General features: G+C 34.4%; 1 protein-coding gene and 1 pseudogene across 2 annotated transcripts; both read right to left on the minus strand.

The window, feature by feature from the left end:
* Positions 1-301: 301 nt before the first annotated feature.
* Positions 302-13,006, minus strand: ETAA1 (Ewing tumor-associated antigen 1). The gene is made up of 6 exons (XM_012646441.1): positions 12,697-13,006; positions 11,375-11,503; positions 11,031-11,107; positions 7,758-7,870; positions 5,197-7,199; positions 302-441 (listed from the first exon to the last, which is right to left on the minus strand). The coding sequence occupies exons 1-6, from the start codon at positions 12,917-12,919 to the stop codon at positions 323-325; spliced, it is 2,664 nt and encodes an 887-aa protein (XP_012501895.1). The 5' UTR covers positions 12,920-13,006; the 3' UTR covers positions 302-322.
* A 7,150-nt stretch (positions 13,007-20,156) lies between these two features.
* On the minus strand, positions 20,157-20,929 carry LOC105812120 (annotated as a pseudogene). Its single transcript, XR_001137598.1, has one exon. The product of XR_001137598.1 is annotated as an RNA-binding protein 3 pseudogene (transcript).
* Between the last annotated feature and the right edge of the window lie 202 nt (positions 20,930-21,131).

Consider the following 21,131-nt stretch of genomic DNA (forward strand, 5'->3'; position numbering starts at 1 on the left):
TAGAAAATTAAGCAGATTACCTATTTTTTGATGAACCTCTGTAATCACAGTACTTAAAAATATAACTACTTTCTTCTGCATGATTTTAGTGCATAATTGCTAACTTTCCTGAATTTCCAAAACTTGTATGTAATTACTTTCCCATATGTATCCAAGGAAAGTTTTCATTTACCATTGCAAACGTTGATTTATTAAATAATAAAGTCCATGCTTTATAAGTCAGCATTACATTTCTCATAGAGAATTAAAGAAAAAAAATTTCCTATCATAGATAGTTATCAATAGTCTGGTAAGTCTTCCAACTAATATTTCATTAAAGAAATTAAGTGGGTGCTGCATTTACAGATGATGCTCGTGCTTTGGCCATTCTCCGAACCAGTGCTTCTTGTCTTTTTCTCTGAATTTCTTCAGGAGAACATTTTCTATTTTTCTCTTCTTCTTCTAAAAATTAAAAAAAATACAGGTTTTAGTTTTATAGCCTATAAAGTCATTCTGAATATGAGCTTTAATTTTCGCTATTTTATTACCCAGTTTTGCCATACTGGCTATTAAATCAAACTAAATTACTAAATACAAGATTCCAAGTGCATACAAATAGATACAATGCTCCAGGTCAATAGGAAATCAAGCACTGATCGATCTGTCCCTATCTGATACACTCTTTTCACAGTGTGATAAAATTCAATTTGATTAAAAACTGTTTATTTTGACTCCCCATCAAATAATTCTTGTGAATAATGACATCTAATTTATATGACCTATGAACAAATATCTTAAAAAAGGACTGGGATTTTAAATGTTATATAAACTTTAACAGAAAACTAGCTCAAATATAATGAATTGGATATCAATATCTCAAATACTGTGTTTGTACTATAAAATAAGCTATATTAATATTCATTGCCAGACGCGGTGGCTCACGCCTGTAATCCTAGCACTCTGCGAGGCAGAGGGGGGAGGATTGCTTGAGCTCAGGAGTTCGAGACCAGCCTGAGCAAGAGCGAGACCCCATCTCTACTAAAAATAGAAAAAGTTAGCAAGTCAACTAAAAATAGAAATAAAAAAATTAGCCAGGCATGGTGGCTCACGCCTGTAGTCCCAGCTACTCAGGAGGCTGAGGCAAGAGGATCGCTTGAGCCCAGGAGTTTAAGGTTGCTGTGAGCTAGGCTGACACCACGGCACTCGCTTTAGCCCGGACAACAAAAGCGAGACTCTGTCTCAAAAAAAAAAAAAAAAAAAAAAAAAGAATATTCATATCTATTTTTTTTCTCTATAAAGTTTTTATTTCATCTATTGAGAAAAAATATTTTAGAGTGATAGAATGAAATCTCTCATGTCAAACTGGCCACCTGTGACTCACTGCTAGATTTTTATTTGAAGGATGTATTTTGTAGAAACTTTAAAATAGTCTCTATTAACTTAGAAAGTTGAAGCTTTGTATTAGGAATTATTTTCTCATTTAAATAATATTTTTAAGTTTAAGACCATCCCCTAATACATATTTAAGTGAACTTTTATTGGTAAAATTGTTTGTCGTAAAATATACTTTGTAAGAAATAAGAATTTGTAATACTGTCAGAAGAGAAATATTATTTATACTGACATCAAGATTCAGAATTTATTATAAGACATTTCTCTTGTTAACTAAAAGAGGCAGTTTCCAAAATACATTCTGTCTCTCCTGTCTTTCTTGGTATAATCAGAAATGGGAGAGGGTATTCAGGGTAAGAAATATATACTTTAAATAAATTCCCCAGATAATTTTGATGTATTTTATTTCCTAAGCTAGTTATCTAACAGACTGTAGCTATTTTTCCTTACAGAAAGATACTAGAAGATACTTTATAATTAGTTTGACTAATTATTTAATATTTTAGTCTCAAAGTTGAGACACACAAAAAACTCAGGATACACATATACACAGAGAGTTTTCATTCAATTGATTATATGAAGGGAAAACAGATTAATAATCCACAACAGCAGAAAACAATATAACTTCCTAAAATTGGTCTTATAATTGGCTTGGTGATATTTTAGAAAGTAATTTCAAATGATATCAAGTCACACCATGAAAACTGATTTATGGAGTCATCCATTTTTCCCATCGGTCTTTCCTTCACCCCAATCTATAATAAAAATACACAGCAAAGTCTCAAACTATTTCAAGGTACTAAGAAAAGGTGATTCTTCTTCATTTTTATCTTAAAGTGCAGGGATTAGCAAATTTTTTTCCCATAAGGGGCCAGAAAGTACGTTAACCTTTGAGATCTCTTTTTGCAACTGCTCACCTCCACCACCGTAGCATAAAAATAGTCATGGATAATACATAAACAAATGATATGCTGTGTTCAAATAAAACTTTGTTTATGGACAATTAAATCTGTCTGGACTTCATATAATTTTCAAATGTCATAAAATATTCTCCCTTTGATTTTTTTTCAACCATTTAAAATGTAAAAACCATTTTTAGTGTGCTGGTTGTACAAAAACAAGCTGCAGGCTGGATTTGGACAGGCCATAGTTTGCCAACTCCTTCCTGAAATCAATGAGGAAGTGCGTTTTGTTTCAAAGATATTCCCTGGACAGCAGATTGCTATATACCAAAGTAAAAGAAAGTAGAAACACTAGAAAACATCAACAAGGTTAATATTAATTAAGAGATTACATACTATCAATAAACTTAAAGTAAAAATTGATAAAGTAAGCTAAAAGGCAGACTATCCATAAAAAATTCATATAGAATGATAGGAGTTTTAGAAAAACTCAAATACTCCAGAAAGATTTAGTCTTTAATGGAATTATAATGACAGTTGGCCCTTGAACAATACGGATTTGAACTGTGCAGGTGCAGGTCCACTTATATGCAGATTTCCTTCTGCCTCTGCTATCCCAGAGACAGCTAGACCAACCCCTTCTCTTCCTCCTCCTCCTTAGCCTATTCAGTATGAAGATGACAAGGATGAAGACCTTTATGATGATCCATTTCCACTTAATGAATAGTAAATATATTTCCTCTTCCTTATGATTTTTTTAATAACATTTTCTTTTCTCTAGCTTACTTCATTTTAAGAATACAGTATATGATTCACATAAGAAATATGTGTCAATCGACTCTTAATGTTACTTTAAGGCTTCTAGTCAACAGCAGGCTATTAGTAGTTAAGTTTTGGAGGAATCAAAATTTATATACAGATTTTCGATTATGTGGGAGATCAGCACCCCTAACCCTCACGTTGTTCAAGGGTCAACTGTATATCTAAGTAAATTCGTGCCGAGAACATGGTTGAATTAGTTATAATATACTCATTTTAGTGTAAACTTAAATATTTAAAATTATTAGAGATTGACAACAATTTTTAAAGTTTCAAATATCTAGTCTGGGCTGTAATGTAGAGAATTATCCATTGTCAGTGTTGATAATATAAATTGGTATAACTTTTTTGGAGCGAAATTTGATGATATCTGTCAAAATTTAAAACTTTCTCTCTTATATCAATTTTTTTGACTAGATAAAATCATATAAACATGCAGAAATTTATGTAGAAGGATATTCACTGGAGTATTATTTATAATTGCAAAAAACTGCAACCAACCTAAACATCATAGAGAAAGGTAAATTATGGTACATCCATATAATATACCATGTAGTCATTAAAAGGTCACTGAAGTAAATCTATATATACTAACAGGAAAAGATAGCTATAATATATTAAGTAAAGGCAAAGGCAAGTTGCCCCAAATAGTGTGTATATAGTATATAATTCCAGCTACTTAAATAAATTTAAAGGCACACACACACATATACATGTATGTATGTACACACAAACTCTCTTTTTATATGCATAGAGAATGCTACATGACGTATACCAAACTGTTAATAGTGGTTTCCCCTGAGGAATGGTTGTGGGAAAGGAGAAATAGAGGACTTAACTTTTTACTTCAAATTATTCTATACTGTTTTACTTCTTTCTTTTTAAACAATCAACATATTACTCTTATAAGTTAAAAAGGATAAAGTCACTTAAATAGTAAAGTTATAGCAGTAACACCACAACCGGACAGACAAGAGTCACTGAATATTTAAATGCAACTGTGATGAAAGAAATTAAGAAACAAAAAATAATCAAGGAAAAGACCTACTTACAGACTCTTCTAGGGAGGCCTCTGTGACAAATTAATGCTTTTATTGAGATATAAGAAAGCACCAAGAAAAAGGTGAGGGTGGGGGAGTAAAACGTTGGGAAGAAGTAGTTTCAGTCAAAGGGAATAGCACAGTCTAAGTTCCTGAACTAGAAAAAGAACATGTGAGAAATGGAAAGACAGCTGGTGTAGCTGAAGCTTTGTAGGTAAGGGGAAAAAAAGGAGGCACGTTAAGGAGAGATAACCCAGGGCTTTGTAGATGATAGTGTCAAGTCTGGATTTTATTTGAAATATGATGGGCAGCCATTGAAGGTTGTCTTAAGCATAGGAATGCCATGTTTGCCTATCTGGTTTTAAAAAACTATTCTGCTATTTGGAGACTAGAATCGAAAGGGGACATGTAAAAGAACTGCAAAAGTCAAGAAATGCTGGCTTGGATAAGGGTGGCAACAGTAGAAAGTGAGAATGGACAGTCTTGAGACATAATTTTTGAGGTAGAAACAGTGGCACTCATTGATAGAATGGAGAATTGGGGAAAAGAGGAATTGGAATCAGAAATGACAGGTTCTATCAATTAAGTAAATCACAATTTTAACCATCACAATTATAATGTTTTATATTAGACATTATACTTAGCAAAAGTGTTTAATTAGAATGCTCTAAATTTTAAAGTATCGCTCAGCCCACTGTTCTACTAAAAGTAGGAGTAAGATCACTTAAGTTTTAAAACAATGGCATATTTAGTAAATACAATCTTAAAACAGTGTAAGACATATATCTAAATGTATAATTTTCCAGAAAATAATTCATAAAACATTCAGTAAATATTTACTTAGTAACTACTACATGTTAGTCACTGTATTAAGTGCTGGGAAAGAATTTGATGTAAACTTTTGAAAAATAAACCACTTATTCTTCACGTACTACAGCATAATTATTTGTAAGAATCACTTTAAGAATTCTAGTTAAACATCATAGAATAGTTTTACCTTATTACACTCAAAACAACAAATAACTAGTTTTACTACTTTTCAACGAAAACTATTTCATACATACCTTTTGAAGACTGTTCCAAAGATTGTTGCAGAACAGCCTCTCCCAGTAATGGGTTGACAGAAGTAGTTTTCTTTTTCTCCAAACTCTGTGTAATATTGGTATCAGACATACTTCCTGTTACACAATTTTGATTAAACTGAGAAACAATCTGAGAATTGTTCATCTTTGTAAATGTATACTTTGAAAATCTAACTGTATTGTTAAGGTTGCTCTGAGCTTCATCTGTTATGGTCTTATGGGATAGCTGCTGAGTACTCAATTTCTTCTCATAAGCAGCAATTTCTGTACTCAAATGATCTGAATTCACATTCAAACTTGAACTTCCTGCAAGAGCTGATTTGGAACTATTCACTTGTATTGGAACATTAGTGTTACTCCAAGAGGCATGCAGGTTGTTGATCTGACAATTTGAGTTCTTAGAATACATAGTGAAATTTGTTGTAGCGCCTAAAAAACCTGGAGAATTTCCACATATTTCCCCTTTGTCCATCTTTACTGATTTATCTATTTTTGAGCTATTTGTTAAGGAAGATGTTTGCACTGAAATGCTGCCCAGATTCAACTGCTTTGATTGTACCAAATGACTTCCTTGTTTAGATGCAGTAAACATGTTTTTGGCTACATGTTTGGAATTATTATTGATCACAAGTATGCTTTCTGATGTCTTGCTATCCTTTCTAACGTTTTGTTGCTGAGTTAGTCTTTCAATATCATCACACGCTTGGTACAACAAATCATCATCTACATCATCTGCTTCCCAGGTATTCTCTAACTGATGACATGTTTTAATAATTTCATTGGCAAATGATGGATCATTCCAATCATCAAAGAAAGAACCCAATTTTGATGCATTAGTCTGATTTGCATTACTAACACTGGTTTCATTGCCTAGAGTTGCAGAGCCAAAAAAATCAATATCAACAGGTGCTTTAATAGACTGATTAAAAATGGGCTTATTTTTTTGTTCATTGGAATACCCTGTGTTCAAAGCAGACTTCTTTTCAGAAGCATTTACACTAGAAGTAAATTTAGTATGAATATCTTCCTTTACTTTTGTCAGATTAGATGCAATTGCATAATCTTGAACGATTTTATTGAAAGATTTCTCAAATTTCATATTATTTTCAGTGGATGGTAATTTGTTTGATTTATCATTTGGATTTGGTGAAAATCTATATTCTCCAGCATCTATTAATTCTCTGTTATCTGTCTTTGAAGGAAGACCCTGTAATATATTTGAATCTCTTAATCTGACATCTAGACTTGTTCTTGACTTACTTTTATCATTTTTACTATTAAAGGTACAAATTCCCTTTTGATCAGTAACCCAGGCTGTTTTAGAAGGGAATAGTTCAGGCATTTTGACATTTTGCATAACCAAAGCTTCATTACTTAGTAAGTTTTCCCACTCATCCTCAAAATCACTGGCATTAAATGCATCAATGGGCTTATTAGAAGTTTCTGGCTCCTTAGTACAGGAAGTCACACATGATTTTGTCATTATGGTAGTATCCGCTTGAGGAGAAAGTGAACCCAGGCTTTTATTTGGTAATTTTTCAGTGACCAGAGTTTCATTAATGACTTTGTCCTCTTTCAAAGCATTTTTCTTTCCAAAGGTAGTATTACTGGTGTTCAAAGAAGATTCTTGGCTTAACTGTCCACTACATTTCTGAGTAGAACCATCGAAAATGGCATTAAAGGCTGCTTCAGCATTTTGGTCGAATGGCTTCTGACTGCTATTTTGATCATCTACCATGGATATCTTGGTGTTTTCTTTGATTGGTTTCTTTATTACAGCACTATCTATTTCAGTACCTACATTATATAATGACTGCATCTGTACATTATCTTTACAATTATTTAAAGTCTCTGTTTCTGAAATTGTCTGGATAAAATCATAATTCCTCTTGTTTTGTTCTTGAATCACATCTAGCTCTTCCATATTTTTATCAAATTGTTTAGCCAATTTCATAAGTTCTTCCTCTTGATTTTGTGTTTTTAACCTGTTAAACAACATTAAAAATTATAACTAAGAAATATTCTAAAAGACATTATATTCAATTATTATTTAACATATTTTGATGTTAACACTCAAAAATTTTAGCACTAACATTATAATTACTTTAATTCCAAAATTTTACAGATTAAAACTAAGGAAATCTTATTAACTATTTTGATATATTCACAAAACCAAAACGGAATTTTTTTTTTTTTTAAGAGACAGTGTCACTCTGTCATCCAGGTTGGAATACAATGGCATGATCATAGCTTACTACAGCCCAAAGTACTGGGTTCAAGTAATTCTCCTGCCTCAGCCTCCTGAGTAGCTAGGACTACAGGTGCGTACCACCATGCCTGGCTAATTTTTTTATTTTTGTAGAGATGGGATCTCACTGTGCTGCCCAGGCTGGTCTGAACTCCTGGCCTCAAGTGATCCTCCTGCCTCAGCCTCCCAAAGTGCTGGGATTACAGGTGTAAGCCACCATGCCTGGCAAAACAGAATACTATAAAAAAATATTTACTTCACTGAAACTCAGAAAATCTGAAAAGTCAGAACTCACTTTGTGTAGCTGATTTTTGCTCTCGATTTTCCTTTTGCTATACTGGGAGTACAAGGAATAGCAGTTTCGCCGATCCACACGCCCAGCATAGAGTTTGTTGTTGGTTTTTCATCCTTTTGGCAGAGGGGGAAAAAAGAGGTATAAAGTACCAAAAAAAAAAAAGAGAGAGGGAGAGCGAAGTGAAAAAAGGAAGGAAGAAAATAAAACCTAACTACTTTGAATTCTTTTCTTAGAGCAATAAATTCTGGTGGGTGATAGTCAAAAACCATGAGAAGTTGGGGGATGGCAATAAAAAGTTGCAAGAAGTGATCCATTTATGTTTCAGAGAATGAAAACATTCTGAACTAGATATTGCTTATTTTCAAAACAATTAAGGTTTAAGAATTAAATTATTTATCAAATGCATATTTAATAACAAGAGCACATGTTTTTATCAAAATAAAATGGACTTATTTCAGTTGTCATAAGATATACAAACATTAGTATCAGAAACAACAAACTGTGGCAGAAATCATCAGAATTGAGAATAAAGAGAAATACATATGGAATTATTTCTGTATCATCTGATTCTCCAAATTTTCCTCATCCTCATTATAATCTTTATCTAAAGTTGGACAATCCATGTTGACCTAAATTGAGAACACTCAGAAATAAGGTCAGGGCTAAGTTACACATAGGAGCGAGGTTAGAACTGATGCTAAGAATGAGGTAAGAATAAGAACAAAAAGTAAGAAGAGAAATAGAAAAAGTTTACCTACTCCAGATCTGGATAAAATCTAGGAAAAAGCCATTTTAGATCTGGATATTTTTGCTATGCCTTTCAATCACTTGATCACATAAAAAATTGAAGATGAACTTTATGCATTAACTGTAAACCAAACCAACAAATCAAACTGATTAACTATTTTTTACTCCATGTTATAGTACCTAGAATGAACATAAATAACTATAACACAAGGTAAAAATAGTCTTATCACTAGATTATAGGTTACTGAAAGGCAAAGACTTTATGATAGCTTAGCATCTACCACAACACTGGGCATAAAAATGTTAGTTTACATTTATTTACTAGAAGGTTTAGGTGAAAAGACCCCTACAACTTGGTACTTCAAAATCCTCATAGAATCAACAAGCAGTTTTTTAAATGTCCACTTGAATCTAGTTGACTTTAGCTTTAAAAATACTCAAGAAAATAATTTCCCTTTAGAACTCAATATTTATTTTCCCTTTTGTTTTCACCAACAATTTTGAATTTTAAGAAAAATAACATTCTTAATGATTTAATTATGGACTCTACCATTTACCAAATAATTTAAAATTCAACCGATTTTCAAAGAATTAAATTATGACAACTTTATGTGTCCAACTTTATATATGCATGGGTCCTATGTATGTCTGTATACTATTTGTAAGTGTCATATTTTACAAATTTTTTCATTAATAATTACATAAATTAGTGATTCCCAATTACAATCCAGGTGTTGTATAAGGTATCTAATTATTTAATTTCATCCTGAAGAGTATACTACGTAAAGTTTTATGAATGATGGTAAGATATATACCATCTTCAAATAAACATTTGTATAAAAAGTATCCCTGAAAAGTGAAATAACTACCCAATTAAAATGGAAGTACATATTTAAAAAATATGCTATCTCTGAAAACACTGAGAAGAAATGAAATAATGATTTGAGGAAGGTAACTCACCTAAAAATAAACATAAGTGTTTGTCATTCTGAGAACATGACAAGCTTTTAAACAGACCTTGATAATGCTTTAAAAGTGCTCAGTTGAAGAGGGTAACATTTAAAAGCAACTAATTTCACTGTATTTTTTCTTTGTTACAAGTTACCACTTGTGTACTGTTGCCATTTCTTTATGTGAGCTATTATTTCCAGCCCATTTAGGTAAAGGTTCCAATAATTTACTCAACTATCTTTTTATCACTATTTAGGCTGGCCAGCCCAAACACATTTTATTATGCTTCTTTGATGTGAAACCCACAATTAATGAAGATCTATTGTTAACTTATAGAGTAAGTAGTATTATGGCACAAATGCTATTTAACTAATGAACCATACGTAAAGTGAATTTCTATTACATGCCAAATGTGGAATGTAGAGCTAGTAGCAACAGAGTTGTTTTGATTGTGCTAGTTGTAATTTTGGATATTTTATAGCTGTAAAGAAAAACTTTATTTCCTGTCTCTTCCACCTGGATGATGGTGATTCCTTATAACCATGTTTTGGACCACAGCCATCAATTGTTTATGGCTAAGGTAACAATGTTATGTTTCCAAGGATATGTTAAGGAAAAATACCATACTTCCTTCAGAAAAGACACTAAGTAAAAATTGGGTGTTCTCTAGATTTAAATATTGTTAAATAAGAAAAAAGAAGGCAGAAAAGTAAAGAAGCTCAGAACAGTTTCATGTGTCAAGCCTGTGCTTCTTCTAGTGGTATGATGAATAATATTAGAGTCACTGAATTCCTTTGTGTCAAATGACTGACTTAAACTTATATTTCTATTTCACCCAAGCAGTCCAAGAACTGAAGAAAAAAAAAAAACTTTTGAAAATGGTTCTATTTCAGTAAGTAACAACCTTAACATAACCTTATAGTGCTCTATAGTTTACAAAGAATTTTTATCTAATTTCATCCTCACAGTGATCTAATGAAGAGTGCAAGACAAGTAATAATTCTAGTTTATGGCTGAATGAACTGAAGTTGTGAGAGTTTAAGTAACTTGCCTAAAGTCACACAGCATAGGAGGCTGAATGAGGACTACATTTAAATCCAGTGCTCTTCCCACTTTTATAAGTGTTTCTTGGTAAGTCAATGAGTATTAACAAGAGCAGTTTCAATGAAGAAACGTTGTACTATAGATAGTAAACAAATACTGATCACAAAAATTATAAAAGTTTAAATTTTTATTAATTTCCCTATTCTTTTAGTAACTTGAAAAATGATGCCATATGTTAAACACAACATTAAAAGACAAAATAAACACAAAGCTCTAGTCAAAAATCATTACTCTAAAAAAATTAAAGCAAGATATATGCCTGAGAAAACATATATATTACCAATTTTATATGATGTTTGTTTTTTCAAAACATGTATTTCAGAAGTAGAAAAGGTAAAAGCAATTTTTGCTGTTCTATTTTAGGGAAAGAGAATTACAAAAGACAAAACATTATTTTTCATTTAAAGGAACTGTACAAGGACTTAGAGGCACATTTTTCACTGTTTTACAAACTATAAAACTGATATTTACCTGAGGAGCAATACGATTAACAATATGTGAAATCTCATCACTATCTGTGGTGTAAATATGTTTTTTTCTTCCTTTACCTAAAGAAACAAAGACGTTTCTATAAATTTTAAACAAAAAAAGCTTATTTTTAAAAAATAGCTGTCACTTCTTCAAAAATGATTTTAGTGTAGCTTAGATGACTACACACTATATGATATCACATACATATGGATAAAAATCACATAAGATTCTCAAAAAACATCTGTTGTATTAAAGTTTCTGATGTTGTTACCCAACTAAAATTCCGCAGTTAAATCCGAATCATTTATCCAAGATTTACCCACATAAAAATGTTAATAAATTACCTAACTGCTTTGTCAATGGAGAATTTTGATCCCAGAAGATATCATTCTGTCCATCTGGATCATTAGGAGAACTGAAGGTAGACGACAATAAATCCATTTTCGGCATTCTCTTTGGTGTTTCATACCTTTCTACATAAAATATGATTAAAATAACAACTGTTGCATTTTAAAGCATTACTTTACTTCATAATATCCCAAAGTCAAATAGCTTAGATTAGATTAATTTTTACAGTCAAATACAAAATTTTTTCCCAGAGACAACTGTACTACTTGAACCACGATTGAAATGCTTGTTTCACATAAAAAAAATCCATGTAGCACTTCACAAATTTGACATTGTAAATAGCAAGTATTCTTAGATGATCTAGAAGCTCTTTGAATGCATTATACAATACTGTATAACTTAGTCACTCCATTCACTCATTATCACTGGGACTTGGAGGTTTTGGGGAACCACCTCTATGTAACTTATAGGTGGATTTCAAAAATTAAATGTCCCAACAGAAACTTCAGTAAAAGTCTGTTTCACCAACTCTGTCCAACCAATATCAACTACAGTACTTCAGAAAGCATTAGTCATCCAATCCTTGGGAACTTTTGCCTAGAATCATTTTTATATTTCTACAATGTTTTGTTTTTGTTCATTCCCGAATTGCTTTATGGGAGTAAATTAAGAGATATGTAAGGTAACAAAAGCAGTGTTTTAAGAACACGCTCTAGCAAAAGGCTTTTGTATGAGTTTCAACCCCTACCAGGATTTTTTAGAACTCTTTTAAAATGAAACACCAAAGACTGATCAGAATGTGAGACCCTTCATTGCCTACTTCCAGGGATGTTACACACAGCAACTTCCGGTTTATTCATAATGAGATGAGACATCGCCACAGCTCTGAGGAGACAAGCTATAGCTTTTCACATGGCCTCGTCCTTAAAGCACGTCAGGGCAAAAAGTTTAAGGGCAAATAAATTCCCTGGGAATAAGCTGAGGGCAACAAGCCTATCAGCTATTTCTCCGGGCTCCACCACCGCTGCTGACTGGAGGAGCAGCCTAGACAGCAGCGGCCCTCCCACAAACAGGTAAACCACACGACGTATTCCTGTGGCTGGTCAAACCTAACGGGGCAGTGCTCAAACTCGGGGACAAAAGCCGTGGGGCAGTGGTACGCGGTTACTTTTGGACTCGCGAGGGTTATATTGGAACCCCAGAGAAAGAAAACACACTTCCGGACTCCACCCCACCCCCTCCCCGATCTCCCTGTTGCGAGCTGGGCTGTGGGGGTGCAGCGCCCAAACCCAGGCAGGCCACGCTGCCGGCGTCTCACCCTCGGGGTTACTTTTACTGCACGAAGCGGCTGCTGGAGGCTGCTCTTGCTGCCGCATTGGCCCGGGAGGCCTATCTTCAGCCCCAAGGAGCCCAGAGCCGCGGGCCGACTTCAGCCGCCTCCTCCCTGGCTCGACCACCGAGCCGCATTCCTCAGCCGCTTCTATTTTTCGCGGCGTGTTCTTCAGGCCAGGGCTGTCCCCATGTTTCCTTCGCCGACTCATGGCCTATGACCAGCCTCCACCAGCCACTTCTCTCCTCACATTTTGCAACGGGACGAGTAGGGCAACAGCACTAAACGCAGGACTCCGAGCAAACGGCCGCCGCCATTTTGGCCGAAGGGGCGCGCGTAACAGGCAGCCGCTCATAGGCTGCGTCCGGGAGAGGGGCGGAGCTGTCAGAGTGCAGGCGGCGCGCTTGCTTCCGCAACCTGAACTTGATTCTGTTGGGGCGGGCCGGTAGGGGGAAAAGATTCTGCTCTGGACTGGAAGAAAGAGCTTGCAGGTGATCAGGTCTACTTAGCTGAGGGGGGGAACTTGTTAAAGTGGAAAGGAGGTTGAATACACTAGCAGCTTTGTATTGAATTTACAACGAAAATTGCACATTCGATTCATATTGTGAATTTGTCAAGAAGAGAAAATAAAACTAATTTTTCATAGATGATAAGTGCATAGAAAAATCCAAAAAAGTAAACAAAATTCAGTTAATTAACAGAATTGCTGATTAAGGTCAATATTCAAAGATCGATGTATTTCAATAGATTAGTAACATAAAACTGAAGTTTTAAAGAAATATTTATAATAGCATATAAAATAGCAAATAATTAGGAATAAATTAAATCAAAGATTGCCACTTCTACAGAGAGAACTGTAAAACATTTTTGAAAGAAATTTAAGCCCTAAATAAACGAAGGGTTATACTACAATATGTTCATGGGTTGTGAATATCAATATTATTACAATGTCAGTTCGTTCCAAATTGACCTATAGATTCAATGAAAATATATTCATAGTCCCAGTAGAGGGGTGTGTGTGTGTATAAAACATGACGAATTTATTCTAAAATTTGTATGAAAATGCAAAGGACCAAAAATATACCAGAAATTCTTGAAGATGTCTTGAAGAATAATGAAATTGGATATCTACCAGATATCAAGACTTATGTAAAGTTACGGTAATTATTAATAAAACAGTGTTAAAATGGTGAAAGGATAGACAAAGATGAAAGAAATAGAATAGATAGCCTAGGAACAGCCTTCCACATCAAAGGACACTAGACTGAAGATAAAGGTGACCCTCCTGAGCAATGGGAAAAGGACTTTTGAAAATAAATAGTGCTCAATTTTGCATTCACATAAAGAAAGGAAGAAACATGATCTTTACCTCAAACCATATCCCCAAATCAAGTGCGTATTTATTATGAATTAATTATAAAAGGTAAAATAATATTTTAGGAGATGTAAATTGTCTTCATGACAGAGAATCAATTTTAAATAGAACATAAAAGTCACCAGCTATATAGAAAATGATTATAAATTTGACTACATTAAATTGATAACTTGAGAACTTGTGTCCATTCAAAGACAACATTAAAGAGAATGAAAAGCAAGGCACAGATTGGGTGAAAATATTTATAAGACATATAGTCTAGGGCCCATATAGAGGATATATAAATAACTGATATAAATTACTAAGAAAATGATTGATCATCAATTAAGAAAAATGGATGAGACACTCTAGCAGGATCTTCACAAGAGAAGATCTAAATGATCGACAAAGTTGTAGAATGGTGCTCAGCTCCATTTTTAATTAGAAAAATGCAAATAAAAACTACATTGGAATGGCTTAAATTAAAAAGATTGTCAATACAGCTATCAAGGAAGTAGACCAATGGGGGAACTGTTGTGTACTGCTGGTAAGAGTATAACTTGGTACAACTTTGGAAAATAATTTTTGATCTAGGAGTCCCATTCCTAGAAATATACCTTGTGGAAATGCATGGACTTGTTCATCAAGATACATTTTATAAAAATACTTTTAGCAGTAAAATTCAAAATTACCCCACACTGTAAGCAAACCAAATGCCTTTCAACAGTAGTATGGTAAATATATTGAGCTATATTCACACAACAAAACGCTACATAGTAAAGAAAATGAAAAACTACAGCTCTGTGCAAGAACATGGATAAATCTCACAAACATAAAGTTGAGGAAAAAAGGCTAAATGCCCTCATCCCTCCTTCATTATGTTATATAAATACTATATAAATTCCAACAGGCAAAATTCAACTATAATGTATAGGGATGTAAGCATAAGTGTTAAAATGATAAGGAAAAATCTAGGAAGTGATTACCGTAAAGGTCAGGATAATAGTTACCTTTGGGAGAAGACAAGGGATAGTGATTAGAAATGGACAGGGAGGGGAGTATCCCTTGTATTAATATTTATTAGCTTTGTTTATTTTCTTGTTCTAGTTGTTGATTACAGGAGTGCTCGTTTTGTGATAATTTGTTGAGCTGTACATTTTATTTTGTGTACTTTCTGTATATATTATATTAATGAAGAAAAAATGTTTTAAAATTTTAATGTAAGGCAAAAATCTTAGTTTCCACTGATGAACTAATATATTTCTTCTATCTTTGTAACTTACTCTGTTTTTACTCTTCAGCTTGGCTGACAGAAATCCTAGAACTAAATTTGAGGTTCAGTTCTAGCAAATTATAAAAACTGTTATGACCAAATAATTCCATTTTCTTGGACCTTCTACTAATATATTCCCTTTCCATGATTGTTTTTAACATATATTTATATATATGTGCGTGTGTGTATATATCTATCTATCTATACACACACACACAAACACACACACACACACACACTATTGTTTGTTTTATGTTTTTGTAACTGGATATGACAAGAGTATAAGTAATGTTACGTCTTAAAATTCAAATTAATTACTTGAACCTCCACTTGTCTAACTGAGTTGGAATATTGTTATTTCTCTCTGCAATCTCTCCTACCTCTGAACTGCCCCCAAATACTAAAAGCATAAAAAAGAAAGACTTCATTTACCCAAAGAAATACCCAACTTACATTTAGAAAATAGTTGAAATGGTTTAAATAATTTAGTGGTACTTATAGGAATAATAACCATGTGATAATCCTTTAAAACATTAATGCTGCAAATAAAATAACAGTGAATAATTTACCATGACTGTCCAAATTCTATAGGGCCTAAGTAACCATTGTACTAAGGAACAACTTAAGCCTAAAGAACAGGCTTATTATTTTAGCACACCCAGGGTGGCTATAATCTGTAATTATTATTTGGTAGGAAACTATCATAAGTTTTAGCTTAAAAGTTACTTATTTCACACAATCTGTTACAGTTCTAAATGTACTTCACATTAAATGTACTTCCTTAATATAACTCCTGAAATAAGTATGGTACAATTAACTCCTTAATAAAATGTTTTTAATGTGAAACAAAAGTCCCATAGACTTTCGAATGCAAAAGAGCCAAAATTTGGCATTTCTGGGCATTTGAATAATTTATATATATAAGTAAGCTTTAATACAACTGAAAACTTCAGTAAGTAAAATTCTTGCTTGGTTCACTTATGAAATTATTCACAAACTTGAAGGTAACTATTAAGCCAAACATTGTGACACTGAGAGTTGCTAAGGAGCTTCTCTGCCTGTGCTGTTCTCCTCACTTACATGACAATGATGCTATCTGCTGGATCAATGTCTAAGTGTGAGCAGTCTTTGTTTCAAGAAAAAAATAATATGATCACTAATTATGTGATTATATTTACATCATACATACAAAGCTCCAGCTGAAAACCTATGAGGGTACAACTGGCAGAAAGTGAACAAGCAACAAAATGAGTAGAGATTTTTTTTACAGCCTTGTTACTGCTGTGTTTTTACCCCAAAATGCACCTGGGTAAGTGCTGAGCTTGTTTTCTGCTCAGTCCTGACCTATCTGCATTTGTAACTAGAACCACCCACCATGCCTAACTGCTCCATCAAGAGCCTCTGCTGTCTAGGTGATGTGTCTGGCCAGATCTGACTGTCTCACATTGAGACAACCATATTCTCTCTTGAAGATTTGAACTAAGAATTTGCTAAAAAGCCTTTGCAAAACCACAGGTTGTTAGGGGAGGGAGCTTAGGAAGGGGATTCAGAAACTATGAAGAAGCCTGCTCAGAGTGGAACCAAATGAAGCTGCAAAATTATGCAGACTGAGAACTGCTGAATTAACTACTGTTGATTCTGGATATCTTGAAACCCAAACAACCATTCAGCTCCAGTGTCTCTCAGGCCACATTCTATTGCGATTCCAATCTTTTTCTTTTCTTTTTCAATGTGAGCCCTTACAGTAAACTTCCTGTCTTTGATGGTCTCTATTCCTTATATCCAAAAAAAACCTCCTAAAACAGAGCAAAAACACCAGCATTGGGATCAAGGGTTATAGTCTAACTGTTTCTCAATTCTTGAGAATGAATTAGGAACAGAGAAATGCAAGGTACAAAATGCTTTATTTTTAAATACTATTTGCAAAACACCAAAGCCACCCTTATGGACATGATGATTGCTGTAAAATTGGCAGAATCACACTTAATTATAAATGATTTGAGTGGCTTTTTATAATAAGTTAAAAGAATATTGTTTTGAAAAGTTCAAAATTGAATGCAACAGAATCCCATTTAAAGATAGGGTTGGTATTTTAATAGGGATTGTGTTAAATCTGTAGATCACTTTGGGTAGTAATAGACATTTTAACAATGTTGATTCTGCCAACCCATGAGCATGGCATGGCTTTCTACCTTTTTACATCCTCTGCTATTTCCTTCCTCAGTGTTTCATAGTTCTCCCTGTAGAGGTCTTTCACCTCCTTAATTAAATATATTCCTAGGTATTTTATTGTGTTCGTTCCTATTATGAAGGATATTGTGTCTTCGATTTGGTTCTCAGTTGGACTGTTGTTGGCGTATAGGAATGCTACTGATTTCTGTACATTGATTTTGTAACCTGAGACTTTGCTGAATTTGTTTATCAATTCCAGTAGTCTCATGGCAGAATCTTTGGTGTTTTCGAGATATAAGATCATATCATCAGCAAAGAGCGATAGTTTGACCTCTTCTGCCCCCATTTGGATGCCCTTGATTTCCTTCTCTTGTCTGATTGCTCTGGCTGGGACTTCCAGCACTATGTTGAATAGAAGCAGTGATAGAGGGCAACCTTGTCTGGTTCCAGTTCTAAGTGGGAATGCTTTCAATTTTTCCCCATTCAGTATGACGTTGGCTATGGGTTTGTCATATATGGCTTGTGTCATTTTAGATAAGTCCTGCCTATGCCTATTTGGTTAAGCATTCTTATCAAAGGATGTTGAATTTTGTCAAATGCTTTTTCTGTGTCTATTGAAAGGATCATATGGTGTTCATTTTTGCTTCTATTTATGTGGTGAATTACATTTAATTAAAAAACTTTTGCATAGCCAAGGAAACTATCACAAGAGCAAACAGACAACCTACAGAATGGGAGAAAATATTTTCATGTTACACATCGGATAAAGGGTTAATAAATAGAATTTGTATAGAACTCGGGAAAATCAGCAAGAAAAAAAATCAAACAACCCTATCAAAAAGTGAGCAAAGGACATGAACAGAAACTTTTTAACAGAAGATAGACAATGGCCAAAAAATGTATGAAAAAATGCTCAATATCTAAAATCATCAGGGAAATGCAAATCAAAACCATAATGAGATATCACTTATCTCCAGTGAGAATGGCCTTTATCAAAAAGTCCCAAAATAATAAATGTTGGCGTGGATGGAGAGAGATAGGAACACTCATACACTACTGGTGGGACTGCAAACTAGTTTTCCTCTGTGGAAAGCAATATGGAGATACCTCAAAGAGCTACAAGTAGAACTACCATTTGATCCAGCAATCCCATTACTGGGCATCTACCCAAAGGAAAAAAAGACATTCTATGAAAAAGACATCTGCATTCGAATGTTTATAGCACCACAATTCACAATTGCAAAGATGTGGAAACAACCCAAATGCCCATCAATACATGAGTGGATTAATAAAATGTGGTATATGTATACCATGAAGTTCTACTCAGCTTTAAGAAACAATGGTGATATAGCACCTCTTGTATACTCCTGGATAGAGCTGGAACGCATTGTACTAAGTGAGGTATGCCAAAAATAGAAAGACAAGCACCACATGTACTCACCATCAAATTGGTATTAACTGATCAACACTTATGTGCACATATAGTAGTAACATTCACTGGGTGTCAGGCAGGTGGAAGGAGGGAAGAGGGGATGGGTATATTCACACCTAATGAATCTGGTGCACACCATCTGGAGGATGGACATGCTTGAAGCTCTGACTCAGGAAATATATGTAACCTAAACATTTGTGCCCCCATGAGATGCTAAAATAAAAAAATAAATAAAAAAATTGAGATAGAATTGGAAGTTAAGATATTTCAGGGACTCATTTGAACATGAGACCAATTAATACTGGGCACTGGCTGTCATCTGGAATCACTTTTTCTTAAATTTTTTGGTTCAACTATTTTGTAAAGACCTAAACATTAAAGAAATAAGTAATGTATTTGTTTTCTCTGTAGCCCATACTACTGGATGACATTGTGACCCTTGCTTTATCATTATCCTCAATTTCCTCACCTTCTGAACCCATCAGTGCATTTTTCTCACTGACCTCCAACTTTGGATCAATCATGACATTTGTTTTCTCAGCTCTTACACCTGAGCTGTTGAGTATGTTGGAGAGGTTCTCAACTGCACCACCATGAACCTATAGTTAGCACCTGAGTTTTCAATGGCACATGACCAAGTGTCACTGATCAGCTCAAGTTCTTTGCATCCTACATCCTAGAGAAAAAAATTGTCCTATGAAATGTAAAATTCCTCATTAAAATTATGAAGAAGATAAGAATGCATATCATGTCCAGTTTTGTTCAGGGTGGGATGTAGCGAGTTTTTTTTTTTTTTTTTGAAGTTTCATCTTTTTAATCAGCTTCATGAAAGATAACCTAAATACTACATGAGACACAACAGAATATTTTTTTCTTCCAGTATTTTTTAAAAAATAACATTTACAAACATTTTTAAGAAGCTCTTCTATATAATCAGGTTGGTTAACTTCAGTTAAAAAAAACCAAAAAAACCAGGCAACCATGTTCATAATGCAGATTTCTCTCAGGTACATTTAGAAATTGTTTTCTAACCATGATAAACATTGTGTATGTGTTTTTAAATGTCCCTTAAAAAAATAAAATATACTACATAATCATTAATTAAAAGAAAAGAAAAATCAGTCTGGCTAAGCTTGCCAGAACCAATAATCCTAAGAGCCCAAACAAAACTGGTAAAAGGAAAAATACCCAGACTTTACAAATGTCTCAGAATTTGCCTTTAAATGGGAGAAAAAAAATCTTAAAAAATACACAGAGCTTTCTAAAAGGTCTTTAACAAGCTACCTTGGGAGAGCAATTCAAAAATAGAAGTTGGTGTATTAAAACAGATGTTTCAGTGCAGCTCCAAAAATCTTTATAAATACAGCCATCTGGAAGGACGATCCTGGATCAGAAGTGTTATTCCTTGTGTCTATATTATGTGTGCATATCTCAGTTGTCATAATTGTCTCTGTAATTTCCTCCTGAGTAGCGGTCATAACCACCCTGGCTTCTGCCACCGTAGTCTCTGGACCGTCCATATCCATATCCATATCCATATACTCCAGGTCGACTGTCATACCTGCCACTCCCATAGCCCTGGTCCCCACCACCTCTAGAGTAGCCGCGACCACGCCCATAGGCCCCAAAGCCACCTCCTCTGGTTCCCCGGGCAGACTTGCCAGCATGGTCCACACGGATCTGGCGACCATCCAGGGACTCTCCATTCATGGCTCTCATGGCATCTGAGGCATGCTCTGGGTTGGTGAAGGTGATGAAGCCAAAACCCCGGGATCGCTGAGTCTCCCGGTCCTTCACAACGACCACCTCAGCAATAGGCCCAAAACTGCTGAAGTGGTCTTCCAGCGCCTGCTCATCGGTGTTAAAGTTGAGCCCTCCTACAAAGAGCTTCCCTTCTTCAGAAGACATGACAGTAAATTCGAGTCCTGGAAATTAAAAAGCAAAAGGACTGGACCGGACACACCGCAAGCACTGGCGAGCAGGGAGAACAGCGATGTAGCGAGTTTTAAAACAAATCGACCAGCCACAGAAACCACTATATTTCTAAGCCTATTTACAGGTAAAGGAGTTCACATGACAAAGTGCAGAAGTCCTTAGATGAAGCTTCTGGAAAAAATCTTTAAAAATTGCCTGTTTTCCTTCTTCCTGATAGAAATAAGGAACTGCAGAAGCCATCATGGGATTATGAAGTC

The sequence above is a fragment of the Propithecus coquereli genome, unplaced genomic scaffold, assembly GCF_000956105.1.
Source record: "Propithecus coquereli isolate 6110/MARCELLA unplaced genomic scaffold, Pcoq_1.0 Scaffold243, whole genome shotgun sequence".
Classification (NCBI taxonomy): domain Eukaryota; kingdom Metazoa; phylum Chordata; class Mammalia; order Primates; family Indriidae; genus Propithecus; species Propithecus coquereli.

Excerpts from the sequence above, each read along its gene's own strand:
- ETAA1 (XM_012646441.1), bottom strand. The coding sequence starts at position 12,919 with ATGAGTCGGCGAAGGAAACATGGGGACAGCCCTGGCCTGAAGAACACG. Across the intron at positions 11,108-11,374 it reads TCCATTGACAAAGCAGTTAG|GTAAAGGAAGAAAAAAACAT; the intron begins GTAATTTATTAA and ends TTGTTTCTTTAG. Across the intron at positions 7,871-11,030 it reads TTAATCGTATTGCTCCTCAG|GATGAAAAACCAACAACAAA; the intron begins GTAAATATCAGT and ends CTCTGCCAAAAG.